This window comes from Onychomys torridus, chromosome 4 (assembly GCF_903995425.1).
Source record: "Onychomys torridus chromosome 4, mOncTor1.1, whole genome shotgun sequence".
NCBI classification, from domain to species: Eukaryota; Metazoa; Chordata; class Mammalia; order Rodentia; family Cricetidae; genus Onychomys; species Onychomys torridus.
In genome coordinates, this window is record NC_050446.1 from 14,468,169 (window position 1) to 14,482,502 (window position 14,334).

At 53.1% G+C, this 14,334-nt stretch overlaps 2 protein-coding genes across 2 annotated transcripts; both read right to left on the reverse strand.

Moving 5' to 3' along the window:
- Positions 1–23: 23 nt before the first annotated feature.
- On the reverse strand, positions 24–8,849 carry Tprn (taperin). The gene is made up of 4 exons (XM_036185757.1): positions 5,857–8,849; positions 885–1,116; positions 690–796; positions 24–578 (listed from the first exon to the last, which is right to left on the reverse strand). The coding sequence occupies exons 1-4, from the start codon at positions 7,726–7,728 to the stop codon at positions 516–518; spliced, it is 2,274 nt and encodes a 757-aa protein (XP_036041650.1). The 5' UTR covers positions 7,729–8,849; the 3' UTR covers positions 24–515.
- Positions 8,850–12,805: 3,956 nt separating this feature from the next.
- On the reverse strand, positions 12,806–14,273 carry Tmem203 (transmembrane protein 203). Its single transcript, XM_036184958.1, has one exon. The coding sequence runs from the start codon at positions 14,056–14,058 to the stop codon at positions 13,648–13,650; it is 411 nt and encodes a 136-aa protein (XP_036040851.1). The 5' UTR covers positions 14,059–14,273; the 3' UTR covers positions 12,806–13,647.
- Between the last annotated feature and the right edge of the window lie 61 nt (positions 14,274–14,334).

Consider the following 14,334-nt stretch of genomic DNA (forward strand, 5'->3'; position numbering starts at 1 on the left):
CTGTGTAAAGAAGGCAAAAGCAGCCTTGGTACAGTGCTGTTTATTGAGTCAAATATCAGGAAAGAAAACACCCTGCCATCTGTCATGAAGGGTAGCTGAGTTCCACCATGGCAGAATCATGCGCTGAGGGCAGGAGCCTGGGGTTCAGCAAAGAGCAAATGGCTAGGACAGCCTCTCACTCCTGACTGGCCACTCCCCAGAAGGTAGGAGCTGAGAGGCAGGACAGACAGCACCCTGGGGCAAGATTTGTTCAGGCCTCCAGCTCATCACAAATGGGATGTTACGGACAGACGTCAGCCTGTCCCATAGGCAATTCCCACCTGTTCTTCCGTGGAGCCCTCAAACAGGAATGAGATTCAGACCTGGCCCTAAGGGCAAGAGGCAACAGGGAGAGAGGAAGGCTGGGAGAGCCAGATGGAAGGACACAGAATAAAGTCAGGGCTCCTGGGCGTTGACTTGCTTCCAGAACCACCACACTTGGGACTAAGTCTTGGCCATCCTGGCAGCCCCAGGGTTCAGAAATAGAGGGCTGGCTCGCTGCGGAAGTCCGAGAGATCATTCTGACTGGCAGGTGTTAGCTGAGAGAAAGAAGAGAATATAACCACTAAGCCTTTTCAGGCATCAACCCCTTCCCAAGCAGGCCTGCCCTTGGGCGTCCGGGTGTTCACCCCTAGCTTCATCTGGCTTACCATGACCTCCTTGGGTGGGAGTTCCACCTCACTTGGAGCCTGCACCACTGTCTGCTCCTGCCACTTGCTGAAGGCCATAGAATGCTTGGGAGTGTAGCTGGACAGGCCTGTGGACCCAAGAGAATAGGCATGGGCACCTGGAAAACATGGCCCAGGCTCCACTCCAGCCTGCCCATCCCAACACGCGGTGATTACCTGAGCTGCCATCTGGTAGTCGGGGGATCTCAGGTCCCACACTGCTTACAAATGTGGCCCGAGGCAGGAAGAGGGCAAAGGGCTTCTCTGAGTCAAGCCCTACTTCCTCCTCTTCGCCATCCTCCTCTCCTTCTTCCTCCTCCTCCTCCTCTGCTTCCTCCTGTGCTAGGGAGCTCTCGGAAGGGTACTCAAACGTTGTATGCAGGATCTTGTCATTGAAGGATATTTTCATCTAGAAGTAAGAGCCATGTCAGCAGGGACCCTTCCACCCAGTTCAGCAGAGATGCTAGCAGAGAGAGAAGACCCTTCTACCAAGAGTTATAGGCCCCACCTATCCCACCCTCTGCCTGCAGTAGCTCCTAAAGCTAATTCCATGTGCTGGGAATCTGTGCCCCTAAAAAATCCTGAGCACCATCATACTGTCAGGGGCCTACTAAAGAGGCTAATACCCAGGAAGTGCTGCTGCACCATCACCCATTTTTCAGGCTAGTGGGGAGTCCCATTTCCATAGAGTTTAGGGTACCAGCAATACTATCAGTGACCCCCAACTCCTACCCTACTGTGTACCTCAGTGGCTCCAGAAATTTCATATTCAAGCAAATTCTCCCTTCTCTTCCAGTGGCCTGGTTCTGAAGGACAGAAAGCTGTGGGGCATCCTCTGTCATGATCCTCCTGTCTGCTGCCTGGACTGGGAGTGCACAACCACCATCCCCGCCCCACACCTCAGCTTATGAGAGCTGAGCTTCTCTAGCCCTCTCAGCTGAGCTCAGCCTAGTGGGTCGGTAATGAACATGAGCACTCATCTGCAGCAGATGGGGCAGTCTTACCGGGCTCGAAATATTAAACTCCCAGGCACAGGACACCAACAGCCAGCTCAGGTTCCCCCTCTTCCCCTGGAAGGAGCCAGAGGCCTAGCAGGATGGAAGAGTAACCTGGCAGGAGGGCTGAGCCTGTCCTGAGGCAGCAAAGTGACCCTGGCACAGGCCACAGAACGCACAGGGCCCACAAGAGCAGGAGGCTAGACTAGGAGCCAGCCATGCCCCCTGTCCCTCTCAACCAATGGACACACTTGCCCACATGGCTGTTAATACCCAAGCCCTCTCTGCCCACTGGGAGATTTCCCACCCCAGGGGAAAGGCCCCAGGAAAGGGAGCTTCTAGCTTCTCCTCAGCCTGTTCAGAGAGGTCTCTTCTCACAGGTCCTCCCTACTCTGACCATCTACACACATGAACAGGAGATGGGAAGACTCCCCTGGGTCAGGCAAAAGCACAGAGATGTCCACTCCTGCCATATGAAGGCATGCTGGCCTCAAGGCCTATCTAGTCCTGGAAGACTACAGTGAATTGGAGACAAGTACCCTAGTAGGAGGAGCCCAAGACAGTATAGGGTCCAACAGGCGTGAAGCCTTCTAAACCAAAGTGGCCCCTGGATGGAGCTCTGGAGGCCCATCCCCCTGCTACTGAGAATACAGGTCCCGCTGCCAGGGCCCAGCTGGATTAGCACACCCTCATTAGTCTGCATGACCAGTTCCTAGCAGGGAGGCTGAGGGGATAGATACATGTGGGTATGGTGCCTGGCACAGCCTGGCCAGGCTGGGGGTGGGGAAGTGGCTCATAAGCCTGCCTGTCTTAGCTGCTCCCCTCCCCCCAGTCACTTACTATCTCCCTTGTCTCCTCTGCCAGGCCAGGGTTCATAGGCCTCCTCCTCCCTTCCAGCATAGGTCAGTGGGTCACAAGGTGACTCATGCTTATGACCCCTGCCAGGGGTGGAGCTGCCAGGGCAGGTGGGGGAGGCACAGACAGGGATTGTCACTGTATAGACCTGGCCACCAGTATCTGGGGGGACTTTACCCAGCACACCTAATACAGCAGGCAGGTGATGGAACCTCCAGGCTTTCACAGGGCCTTTGGTGGCAGAACCTCCCAGCTTTTACAGGGCCCTTTTGTTCTCCTTCAGCCTGCCCTACCCACACACACCCAGTTTGGGTTACCGAACCCGGGACTCAAAGCAAGGAAACAGCTCAACTGGCCCGGCTGGAGGTGAGGTCTAGCCGGCCCTGCCCCCACTCCCTTGCACACACTGTCTGGCTCCCATCCCCCACTGGCCCCCAGCCAGAGTTCCCCCAGGGTGACAGGACAATAGATCAGAGCTACCCAACTGGGATAGCCCAGTTGCTTCCTCCAGAGGGCAGAGCCTGAACCAGTGAGATTTCATGACTAAGGTCCAGTCCCTCGCAGGGGTCTCTGGCTCCTCCAGAAAGACCATCTAGGGGTCACCATGAGAAGACTGGGGGAGAGAAGCCTCTCAGGCCAGCTTCAACTAGGGGAGGCAGCTGCAGACTGAAGGAAGATGATATTGCTGGAAAGAGCCGAAAGGATAGACACACCTTCAAATGGGAGCCAGGCTGAGGGCCACAACTAGGCCACAGAAGTTAGGGTGAAGGTTATACCTGCGGGGAAGGTGGGAGGCCTGAACCCTGAGGACACTAACATGCTTGGGTGTGGCACAGGAACAGGAGGTGGGAAAACGGAAGGAGCAGCCAGACAGGTAGGAGCCACTGGTGCTCCCAATCAGGGAGGGAGGGGTGAAAGGACACCCCAGTTGCCAGGAAAACAGTGGGGGCTGGGAGGCTGCAACATGCTACATCAGAGAAGAGAGGCACAGACAGGGAATCTCTCTCCCAACAGATAAATTAAATGGAAATGTTCCTGCCAAGCTGCCTCTCAAGGCTACTGATCATTAGAGGTAACCCTCACTACCTAGAACAGGGCTGGGCCCCTGTGAAGTCATGATACCCTCTGCCAAGCTGGCAACCCATGACAGGCTACCCCACACCATGCCCTGCTGCCTAGAAGTCCCAATGAGGAGCAATCCCTCACCTATACCCTAGAAAATCACCAGCATTGCCTTGGGGTCACCCAGTCATAGGGGAAGGAGAACCAAAGTGTTCAGTTGCCCCCAAGGTCCTCTGGGCCTACCTACTCCCACCAAGAAGAAGCAGGAGTCTGGGCCAGGCCGATGATTTGAGCCTCAAAACAAGCACCCCTTAGCCGGGTGGTGGTGGCGCACACCTTTAATCCCAGCATTAGGCAGCAGAGGCAGGCAGATCTCTGTGAGTTCAAGGCCAGCCTGAGTTACAGAGTGAGTTCCAGGACAGGCACCAAAACTATACAGAGAAACCCTATCTTGAAAAAAAAAAAAAAAAAAAAGCACCCTGGGTTTCCCTAGGGGCTGTAGGCAGGACAAATGTCGGCGAAAGGACAAAGTACATGAAGGCCTCACCCTGCACACTGCTCTGAAGGTTGGGCAGCTTTTGCCCCGCCTCCTCCCACAGGCATTCTGTGTCTTGCTGGGCAGGGCAGCTGGTGCATTCGTAGTCAGGACAGCACAACCAGCAGGTTGTTCTGCTACAGAAGGTCCTGCCCAGGCCACTTGGCCATAGTAAGCATCATCCATCTGGACCCCCAACTACCTCAGACTGGCCCACACACCAGGCTGCTGGCTAGGGCCCTACCCCCCCCCCCAATAGTATTTGGGCTTGGCTTGGCTTTTGTTTTTGAGATTTACATGAACCATCCATCACACCCGGAACTCCTGCTCTTTTCCCTTAAGCCCAGCCATGAGTGACTCCCACAGTTGTCTCTAGACAGGGAAGGATAGACTTTCGGTCTCAAGGTGGAGGACTATCCCAGGACAGGAGGAAGGCTCTGGAAACAGGAACCTGAACTCAGCTCCTGAGCCTCCCAAGCTTCAGCCTCCTCATCTACATAAGGGGTGCTTTCATCGCTTCTTGGACAAGCATGGCAATGGGTCACCTCACAGAGATGCCAAGGTCAGGATCAGGAAGCAAGGGAAGGAAAGAGCAGAAAAGAGGGGGGAGGAGCCTGGACCAATGTGCCCCAAGAACTCAGAGTACAGAGCTCAGATGAGAGTGGAAGAGACAGGGTCTCATGTGGCAGAAACTGTTACAGCTCTGAGTCCCCTCACCAGAATCCCCCCAAGAAAGGTCACTGTGGACTCCTGACCCAGCAGATGAACTTACAAGAGACCAGTAGTGACAGGAAGCAGGCAGTGGGGGAGAAAATGGAGAGTGAGGAAGTGGTATGGCTCATTGCAAAGGGTCCCCGAGGAAACTGAGGCTGGAGGTGACAATGGGGTGAGCCTAGCTCCTAGCTGCTCTGAGGCATAAACTGTGGATGCCATCCTGGCAGAAGGGTAAGGTGTACGCACCTCCCTATACCAGCTGACTGAGAGTCATGTGTGGTTGGTCTTGGAATTTGCCCCAGGGGACAAACACAGACCCTGGAACAAATAGGAAGAATCTGAGGAACGCTTTCCTTGTGCCCAGAGGGTTCCAAGCCACTGGCCAGAGGTAGACAGGAAATACGGCTCACTCTGGCCAGCTATGAGCCTCTAGGGGATTGTTCTTGAGTCTCTCTGCCCAAGGCCCTCTTGACTAAGTCTGGCATGAAGCCTTGGTACTCAATCCATGCTTGCAGAAGGCAAAGGCCTGCCAAGCTCTGGCTCCAGTACCTTCCAGGGTGCTGAGAACCTCCAGTTGGCTTATAGACTGTGTGTCCAGGCTGACCTCAGGGTGAAGAGGATCTGCAAAGATTGACTGGCCTACCTCCTTCTCATTTACATACTGCTCTGGATATCTTTCCAAACCAGGCTCCATAGGAATATGCCAGGCTGCCTTCAAATCAAAGACCTAGTCAGAGCCAATAGACCGGGCTATTTCCTGAAGGCAGACCTCCAGTTAGTTGGAACTAACCATTCCAAAGGGATGCAGAAGCTCTGCACTGCCTGGCCAGCTCTCCCTTCCAGTCTCAGGGGTAAATAGTAGGCTGACCAACCCCAGCCTTGAGCCATCACAGCCCTACAAGAGCCCTGGACCTGGCACAACCACACAGCCCAATTCTATCATCGATATAGAAACGGACCATGCCAGCAGCCTCTCCCTACCATTTACCTTTTTTCTTGAAGAGCCAGCCTTGATGAGGCAGGATTTTTGCAGGGCCAGGTAACCACCGATCACTTCAATCTCATGCACAGTGGGGTAGCGTTTCTTAAGGGTGTTCTCCAGGGCAGTGTGAGGTCCTGAGAGGCCATCAGCATCCTGTTCCTCAGCCTCCTGTCGCTGGGACTGCCCATTGGCCTGACGGAAGTGTGGCTCCTGAAGGGTCTCTGGCTTCCTCTTGGGCACCACTATGAAAGTGTTGCTGCCTCGGTTTGGGAGTTCCGAGGTGGTGTGCCCAGGCCTGGCAAGGTGCAGGTGGTACTGGGGAGGCACACCAGCTGCTGAGGAGGGCAGTTTGGCTTCTTGAGAGGCTTCCTCTTCTGAGTCGACTTCATCAATGAAGGTGACTGGAAGTCCTGGCCTCCCAGGCTCCTGGCCATTCTTGGCCAAGCCAGGAACCCCCAAGCCTTCAGCCGGCTCAGCTTCAACAGTGGCTGGTAGAAATGGAGGTGGTGAGGATGGCCTCTGCCACCTAACAGACTTGTCTGTGACAGCAGTGGCTGGCCTTGGGCAGCCCCCCTCCCTAGCTGCCCACTGCTCCTCAGCAGCCAAGGGACTCCTCTCTAGGGCTGGTGAACCATCCACTGTAGACACCAGCTGGGCTCTGAGCCCCTGGCTTTGAGAGGCCCAGCCTACCTCCCTGTTTGGCTCCTCTGACTGCCTCCCCTCCGAAGGATGGTCCCCAAGGGCCTTGCGCTTGGGGATCAGCATGAAGGAGTTGCGGGAGTTAACACGGAGGTTGGCCAGGGCCCTGGCCTGAAGGTCCCCGATTGGGATAGTTTCCACGTCTGGCTTGGGGGCTGGCCTTATTTCGAAGGAGTCATTGGCGCTGGTGGCAGAGGAGACCCACCGGCGCTGGCTGGGAGTGGCACTGGCTGGACTGGGCGCCGGGAAGGCAGGGGGCCCAACTGGAGTGGCACTTGGGGTCCCAGGGCTTGGGAGTGGGTGGAGGGAGGGTTCCTCTGACTCCACCTTTGGCTTCCACTTGCCCGGCGCAGGAGGAGAGCCCGACAACCCATTGGCAGGGCCGGCCGGGGACTTCTGGGTCATGGGTCCATTAGAAAGCGAGCGATTGACCGCACCGCGGGGCAGGCCCCGGGGGTGAACAGTGAAAGAGTTGCTGCCGGTCTTCTGGAGGAAGTCGCTGCGCCGGGCCCCGGGGCCTGCGGTGCCATCGGGGTGCGCGGGCTCGCAACAGGCGGAGCGCTGTCCCGCGCGCGGAGCAACCGGGACAGACGAAACAGGGAGTGCCGGCTGGCTGAGAAGCACCGATGGGCCAGGAGCCAACGACCGATTGGTGGGAGAGCGCGTGGCAGCAGATGCAGACGCCACGGGAAGCTGCGGGAGCCCAGGGCGGGGGCGCTCTGGGCTTCCGCGGCTGCGGGGCGCGGCTGGGGAATCGAACTTCTCCAGCAGGCGGCTGACACGGCCCGGCTGAGGCGCCTCGTACACCACTACCTCGGCAGCGCGGATTCCCGCAGCGGGCGGCACGGCGGGCGGGAAGCCAGGCGCTGACTCGATGATGAGGATGTTGTCGGCTCGGATGGTACGTACGCCGGGCACGCGACGGTACAGCTCCAGCAGCTGCTGCGCCGGCCGTGCCCCTCGCCGCCGCTCCGATTCAAGTCTCATGAACGGGTTCTCGCTTAGCGGACCCAGACTCTCGGCCAGAACCAGCTTCTCGTTCTGTCCCTCCGGCGCCGCTCCGGGTCCGGGACCTCCGCTCAGGGCGGCCAGTTTAGCACGCCTCCGCTCGAGGATCTCCCGCTTCCAGGCCGGCATCGCGGTGCGCGGCCCCGGGCCCGGCCGCCCCAGGCCGGCCATGCTGCGGACGCAGCCGCCGACGGGACTGCACAGGCGGCCGCTCGCCCGACAGACTCTCAGCTACCTGCCTCAGTACCGCGCCGTGCCACGCCCCCCTTGGTAGCCGCCAATTGGGCAAGCGCGCTCTGACCCAAGGGCAGAACTGACCGCCAATGGTAGAGGTATACGGCCTAATTGATTGGCGAACACTCACTTACACCCTCCCCTATAGAGTTCTTATTGGACTACGACCGGCACCGGCCAGTCTCTATTGGTGAAGATCGGTGAACACGCTCCCCAGTGAGACACAGCTCAATGGCTGCCCCTCACTTCCGCCTCTGCGCTCTGGACTCAGCACCTGTGGACCACAATTAGGCAGGACTGATCTTGGCATATCGCCTCGCGGACCCTTGCGACCTAGATGACCTTGGTACAGTTCCGACCCCCTCGACACTCGGACAGCAACTCTGTTTTCTTGGGAAAGAGCCCTGCGCGGAAGCAGAGCGTTCCTTGCTCCAGTGGACAGTACACAAGCGTGTGGGCCTTGCACCTTGGAGCCCAGGCCCTGCTCTAATCCAGAGTCCTTGATCCTCCGTGAGCAGGCAGGCCAGGGCCCCTTCAGGACCTAGAAATGCTGCTTCTGAAATCCATCCAGGCATAAGGGAAAAAATTTTTTGAGAATCTCGTTTTTGTAGATCCCAGACCTGTTGATTAGACCTATGTAAGTGAATCTCTGGTGCATAGCTTGCCATCTGTGGTCCTGCCAGGTATCCATAGGTGTAGGAGATACCAAATAAGCAGCCTCATTTCTACACACAAACAGGGCACACATACAAGAAGAGCTTCATACACTTCGGCAGTTCTGTCATGCAAATGTGCACAAAAATTAGGATAGGTCCCACTCACTCCTGTTGAACTCCCTATCTCGGAGAATGGGTAGGGGGTTAGTGACTCAGGGGGCACAACCTCACAGCCAACAGTCTTTAGAAAAAGTTTCTTTGGACAGAACTGCATAATGTCCAATCTGCACCCTTTCCCAGGGTACACAGTAGGCCAACTGCTTGGAGGCATTAGAAAATTGGGGACCACAAACTAGGCAGCAGCACACGCCTTTAATCCCAGCACTCAGGAGGCAGAGGCAAGTGGATCTCTGTGAGTTTGAGGCCAGCCTGGTCTGCAGAGCAAGATCCAGGACAGGGCTGCACAGAGAAACCTTGTCTCGAAAGAGAGAGAGAGAGAGAGAGAGAGAGAGAGAGAGGAGGAAGGAAGGAAGGAAGGAAGGAAGGAAGGAAGGAAGGAAGGAAGGAAGAAGAAAAAAGAAAAAGAAGAAAAAAGAAAACTGGGCTACCATCTAGGAGTCTGTTCTTCCTTTCTGTGTCCTGCAGTCAACAGTCAGCTGAGGCCGGGCACTGCTGCCTCTGGTACCACTTGCCTTCCCGGGACTCTGCTTCATGGAATGTGGGTCTCTACAAAAACAGCAGACTCAGCCTTGGGGTGTGTGCCTTTACTGGCTTCCAGGTCGCACAGCAGTCTACAGCATCTCCTTATCTGTACCTCTGACTTAGCTTCTTGCCCGCTCCATTAGACTAGAGATTATAATCTGAATTTCAACTACTTGGACATCATTCCCAAACCACTTCTTATTTCTCCCTTGGTAGTATCAGAAATTGAACCTAGAGCCTTTGGAATGCTGGGTAAGCACTCTGCTAGTGAGCTTGCAGCCCCTCAAATCACTTCTCCAAAGGAAGCTTCTAATACTCAAGGCTTCTCTACTCAGATTTCCCAATTCCAAACTACCAAAGCAAAACAGGAACGCACAATACAAAATCTACGAAGTGTTACAAGGAAAACCACTCCATAGTTCAGCTTGTATCTTGCCTGGGTTGGAGACATTTTCTTCTAGCTGGGGTAGCAGACAAGTTTAAGTGTTCATCCCCAGACAGAGGAGTCACAAGCTGCTGTGCTGGAGCACAGGGAAGCAGGCCCATTCTGCAAAGGGCCACACTCAGTCATTCGCCTAGTGATGCTCAACAAAGACAGTTTTGTCACCAGGAAACATGGCAATGTCAGAAGAAACTTTTAGTTATTACAAATGAAGGCTGTTACTGACATCCAGTAAGCAAAGACTAGGCATACTATTAAACATCTTACATCTTCGGGACAGTCTTCATCCACAATAAAGAATGCTCCAGGGGCTGCTGAGCTAGCTCAGTGTCAAGAACATGTGATGCTCCACGAAGGACCTAGATTTGGTTTCTTGCTCCTGTATGGCTGTAACTCATTCCTGGGGATTCAACACCCTCTTCTGGCCTCCACAGACATTGCACACGTGGTGCATATCCACACATAAATCTTTTTTTTTTTTTTAGTAATTATTTATTTTTTTTTTAATGATTTTTGGGGGGTGGGTTTCGAGACTGGGTTTCTTCATGTTGTTTTGGTGCCTGTCCTAGAGCTCGCTCTGTAGACCAGGCTGGCCTTGAACTCAGAGAGATCTGCCTGCCTCTGCCTCTCAAGTGCTGGGATTAAAGGTGTACACCACCACTGGCCGGCTTTTTTTTTTTTTTTTTTTTTTTAAGAATGATCTAGCCGGGCAGTAGTGGTGCATGCCTTTAATCCCAGCACTTGGGAGGGAGAGGCAGGCAGATCTCTGTGAGTTACAGGCCAGCCTAGTCTACAAAAGTTCCAGGACAGTCAAGGCTACACAGAGAAATCCTGTCTTTAAAAAAAAAAAAAAAAACAGCTGTGCTGTACTCTGCAGGTCACATTAGATCTGTCAAATATTAACTTTTGTTGATGTTCTTTTAGACTCTCCCGCCCCCTCGTCAGGCTGCTGCATCTCACAGCCCAGGCTGGCTTCAATCGTGTTATCAGTGATAACATTGTAGTTTTAATACTCCTGCCTCCACCCCACCCCAAGAGGATTACAGGCGAACATTCTATCAATGAAGCTCTAGCCCCAAGTCCTTTTCTCCTCTTTCTTTTCTCTCTCTCTGTCTCTCTCTCTCTCTCTCTTTTTTTTTACAGTCACTTCAGGAAACACTTGTGGCATCCTGTTTTTTGGAGTTTTTTGTTTGTTTGTTTGGTTTTGTGCCCTGGCCAGCGGGGTATCAATGGGGGCAACCCACCTACGGGAGAGAATGAAAGGGACGGGAGACACAAAGGAGGACAGCAAGACAGGATTCTGATCAAGCTGCAAATTTTACTTCCCTCAGCAAGGCTTATATAGCACAGGAGGGGGAAGGGGCAGAGAGGAGGGAAGGGGGAAGAGATGTGTAGAACATGGAAGGGGTGCAGGATGTGGGAGATGTGCAGAACATGCAACTGCAGGATGTTGGCTAAGGTCAGGCCCATTTGTTCTATTGCCAGGCTACCTGACCCTGGAATGTTCTTTACATTCAGTTGTCATGGCACCTGACTGTGGAATGTTCTCTTATCTTTGGGGGCCTCTGGTTAGTAAACGGGTGTTACTGCTCTGGGAAAGGGCAGTGGGCATATGACTTGTTCTCTGACCTAGCTAGTACTTTTCCATGGTTCATGTTTGGTCCCTAACAGTTTTATTTTGTTTTTGAGACAGGGTTTCTCTGTGTAGTTTTGGTGCCTGTCCTGGATCTCACTCTGTAGACTCACAGAGATCTGCCAGCCTCTGCCTCCCGAGTGCTGGGATTAAAGGCGTCTGCCATGGCTGCTCAGCAGCATCCTGTTTTAATCCTTTAAAAATGTAAGATTTAAGAGCTTATGGGCCGGGTGTTGGTAATCCCAGCACTCGGGAGGCAGAGGCAGGCAGATCTCTATGAGTTTGAGGCCAGCCTGGGCTACCAAGTGAGTTCCAGGAACTGCGCAAAGCTACACAGAGAAACCCTGTCTCAAAAAAAAAGAAAAGAAAAGAGCTTATTGGACGGCTAAGCAGGCAGAGGCGCTTGTAAGTAGTCCAGACTGAGTTTGTTCCAATATCACAAGGCTAACAAATAAATGCCTAAGTGGTGTGACACACATGCACCTGTATTATTCACACACACACACACACACACACACACACACAGAAATAATTTTAAAATGTAAAAGCTGTAATGTAGCTCAGTTGGTAGAATGCTTGTCTATGCCAGTGGTGTGTGCCTTTAACCCTAGCACTTGGGAGGGAGAGGCTGACCTCTACAAGTTTGAAGCCTGGTCTACAGAGTAAATTCCAGGCCAGTCAAGGTTACATAGTGAGTTCCTGTTTCAGTAGTAGTATTACTACTACTAGTTACTACTAATAATATAATGTTTGCCTAATATGGTAGATATCTGAGTTCAAGGCCAGCCAGTCTACAGAAAGAGTGTCAGGACAGCCAAGGCTATATACAAAGAAACCCTGTCTTGAAAAACCAAACCAGGGCTGGAGAGATGGCTCAGCAGTTAACACACTGGCAGTTCTTGCAGAGGTCCTGAGTTCAATTCCCAGAAACCACAGGGTGACTCCCACCACTGTAATGAGATCTGGCGCCCTCTTCTGGCATACAGGCATGCAGAACATGGTATACAGAATAAATAAATTTTTTTTTTTTTTTTTTTAAAGAGCTGGGCGGTGGTGGGAGGCAGAGGCAGGCAAATTTCTGTGAGTTCAAGGCCAGCCTAGTCTCCAAATCAAGTTCCAGGAAAGGCGCAAAGCTACACAGAGAAACCCTGTCTCGAAAAACCAAAAAAAAAAAAAAAGAAGAAGAAGAATTAAAAAAAAAAAAGAAAAAACCAAACCAACCAACCAACCAAAGAAGCCCCCACAAAACAAAAACGAGTTTGAGGCATGGCTTGGCTACATGACACCCTATTTTTAAATAAGGTTCTCAGATCTGGGCCATTAAAAAAAAATCATGTCAACTGTAAAGGGTGTCATGAGAGCTTAGCAAGGAGTGGAGAGCTCTGGTGTCACGATCTAGAAAGTAGAGTCTGTTTTCAGCTAGGCAGTGGTACAAGTTACCCATCTTCTAAAATAAGGGACTTTCCAATAGTCTACCCCGCATTGTGCTCTAGCCAGGCATTCTGGTGCACCAACCAACTCAACCCTGTGACCAGCTGTCCACATGGCAAAGAACATCTTAGCATCCACCTTACTCAAACATTGAGGTGCCTAGGTATATATTGTTGATTTCAAGAAACATTTTTTTTCCATCTGAGCAAAATGGTATCATTTGGCACGACTGACATAAAATCAAAGACCTTAGGTCAATAAACTCAAACTGTTCACAAGCTCTTATGTGTAAGTATCCATTTCCACGAGCATGTGAGCACCTATTCCTGTCTTTGGTCCCTTTGGGAGGTCTGTCTCAGGTGTACTAATGACGCCTGCCACAAGGTGGTGGGAAACTCCGTGAAACTGCAATCTGTTGGGCCAGGAAATCAAGCAATGTCTTGAGACCAGAGTTTTTTTCTCAGATTGCAGATAATCACACAGGGTCCTACTCATGCCTTTTTTCAACAGTCTCTATGTGGGGTGGAATGAAGAAAAGGCTAATCTTCCCCAGGACACAGAAAAGTGATGCAAGCTCTGTCACATCATCAATCGTATAGAGATGTCTGGCCTGGACCGATGGAGGGGTAAGTTCTGAGGTCAGTGCTGCTAAATCAACAAGCTGATTTACAAAGGGGTACATCACCATGGGAAATTTTCAGGGCCTATCAGGATATTTTACTTATATGCAGTTCCCAAATGTCAGAAAAGTTCAGTATTGTCTGGCAACTCCGCGCATAAATAACAGGAAATAAAATTTAATAATCGAGGCTTCACTTTTAAGTTTTGCTGAGAAAACAATCTTAGATATAGTTAAAACTGGACAGTAAACTGGGCACAAGCAGACACTGATTTCTGACCAAAGTTCCTCCAGTGTGGCGCCAAGTAGGATCTGGACTGGGAGATCTAGCACTCCAGCTGCGCAGTGCTCCATTTCCAGCCCCTGCTCGAGGCTAGTTGACGCGACAAGCCCGGATCATGAGCAGCTGCAGGAGAATGAAGACCGGAGACGTGATCAGGCCGAACCAGAGCTCTCGAGTTTGCTCCACTAGCTTCTGGCACAGCAGCATCTCAAAGACAAACTTGAGGCTGAGGACTGTGAGAACCCAGAAGAGGCGCAGTACAGCAAGTCGTTTCTCCCCGTCTTGGAAGAGGCGCACCGACACGATGGTGGTGAAGTAGGTGCTGAGCCCGTCGGCGGCGAAAAGGGGCACAAATACGTTCCACCAGGAGAGGCTCGGGGCCAAGCCGTCCACTCGTAGTGCTAAAAGCACGGAAAACACCAACAGGGCCAGCAGGTGCACAAAGATCTCAAAGGTGGCGAAGCCCAGCCACTGCACCAGCTCCCGCAGTGAGAATAACATCGCGCCTGTTTAATGCCGGCCGACAGCGCCCCGCACCGGGCCGTGCCCACTTCGTCCGCGGTCCTGACTACCGCCTGCTGCCGCCGCTGCACATGCGAGGCAACAAGCGGTCCAAGCCCTGCCTGAACCCCGGCCCCGGCGCTCCGCCGCTCTCCAGACCCGGAGCCTGAACCCGGAACGGGATGCTAGTGGACGCGCGCGGTCTAGACGCTATCCCCGCCTACCCACGTCCCACCCACCTCGCACTGGCGCAGGCTAAACGCGTCATTTCCTGTT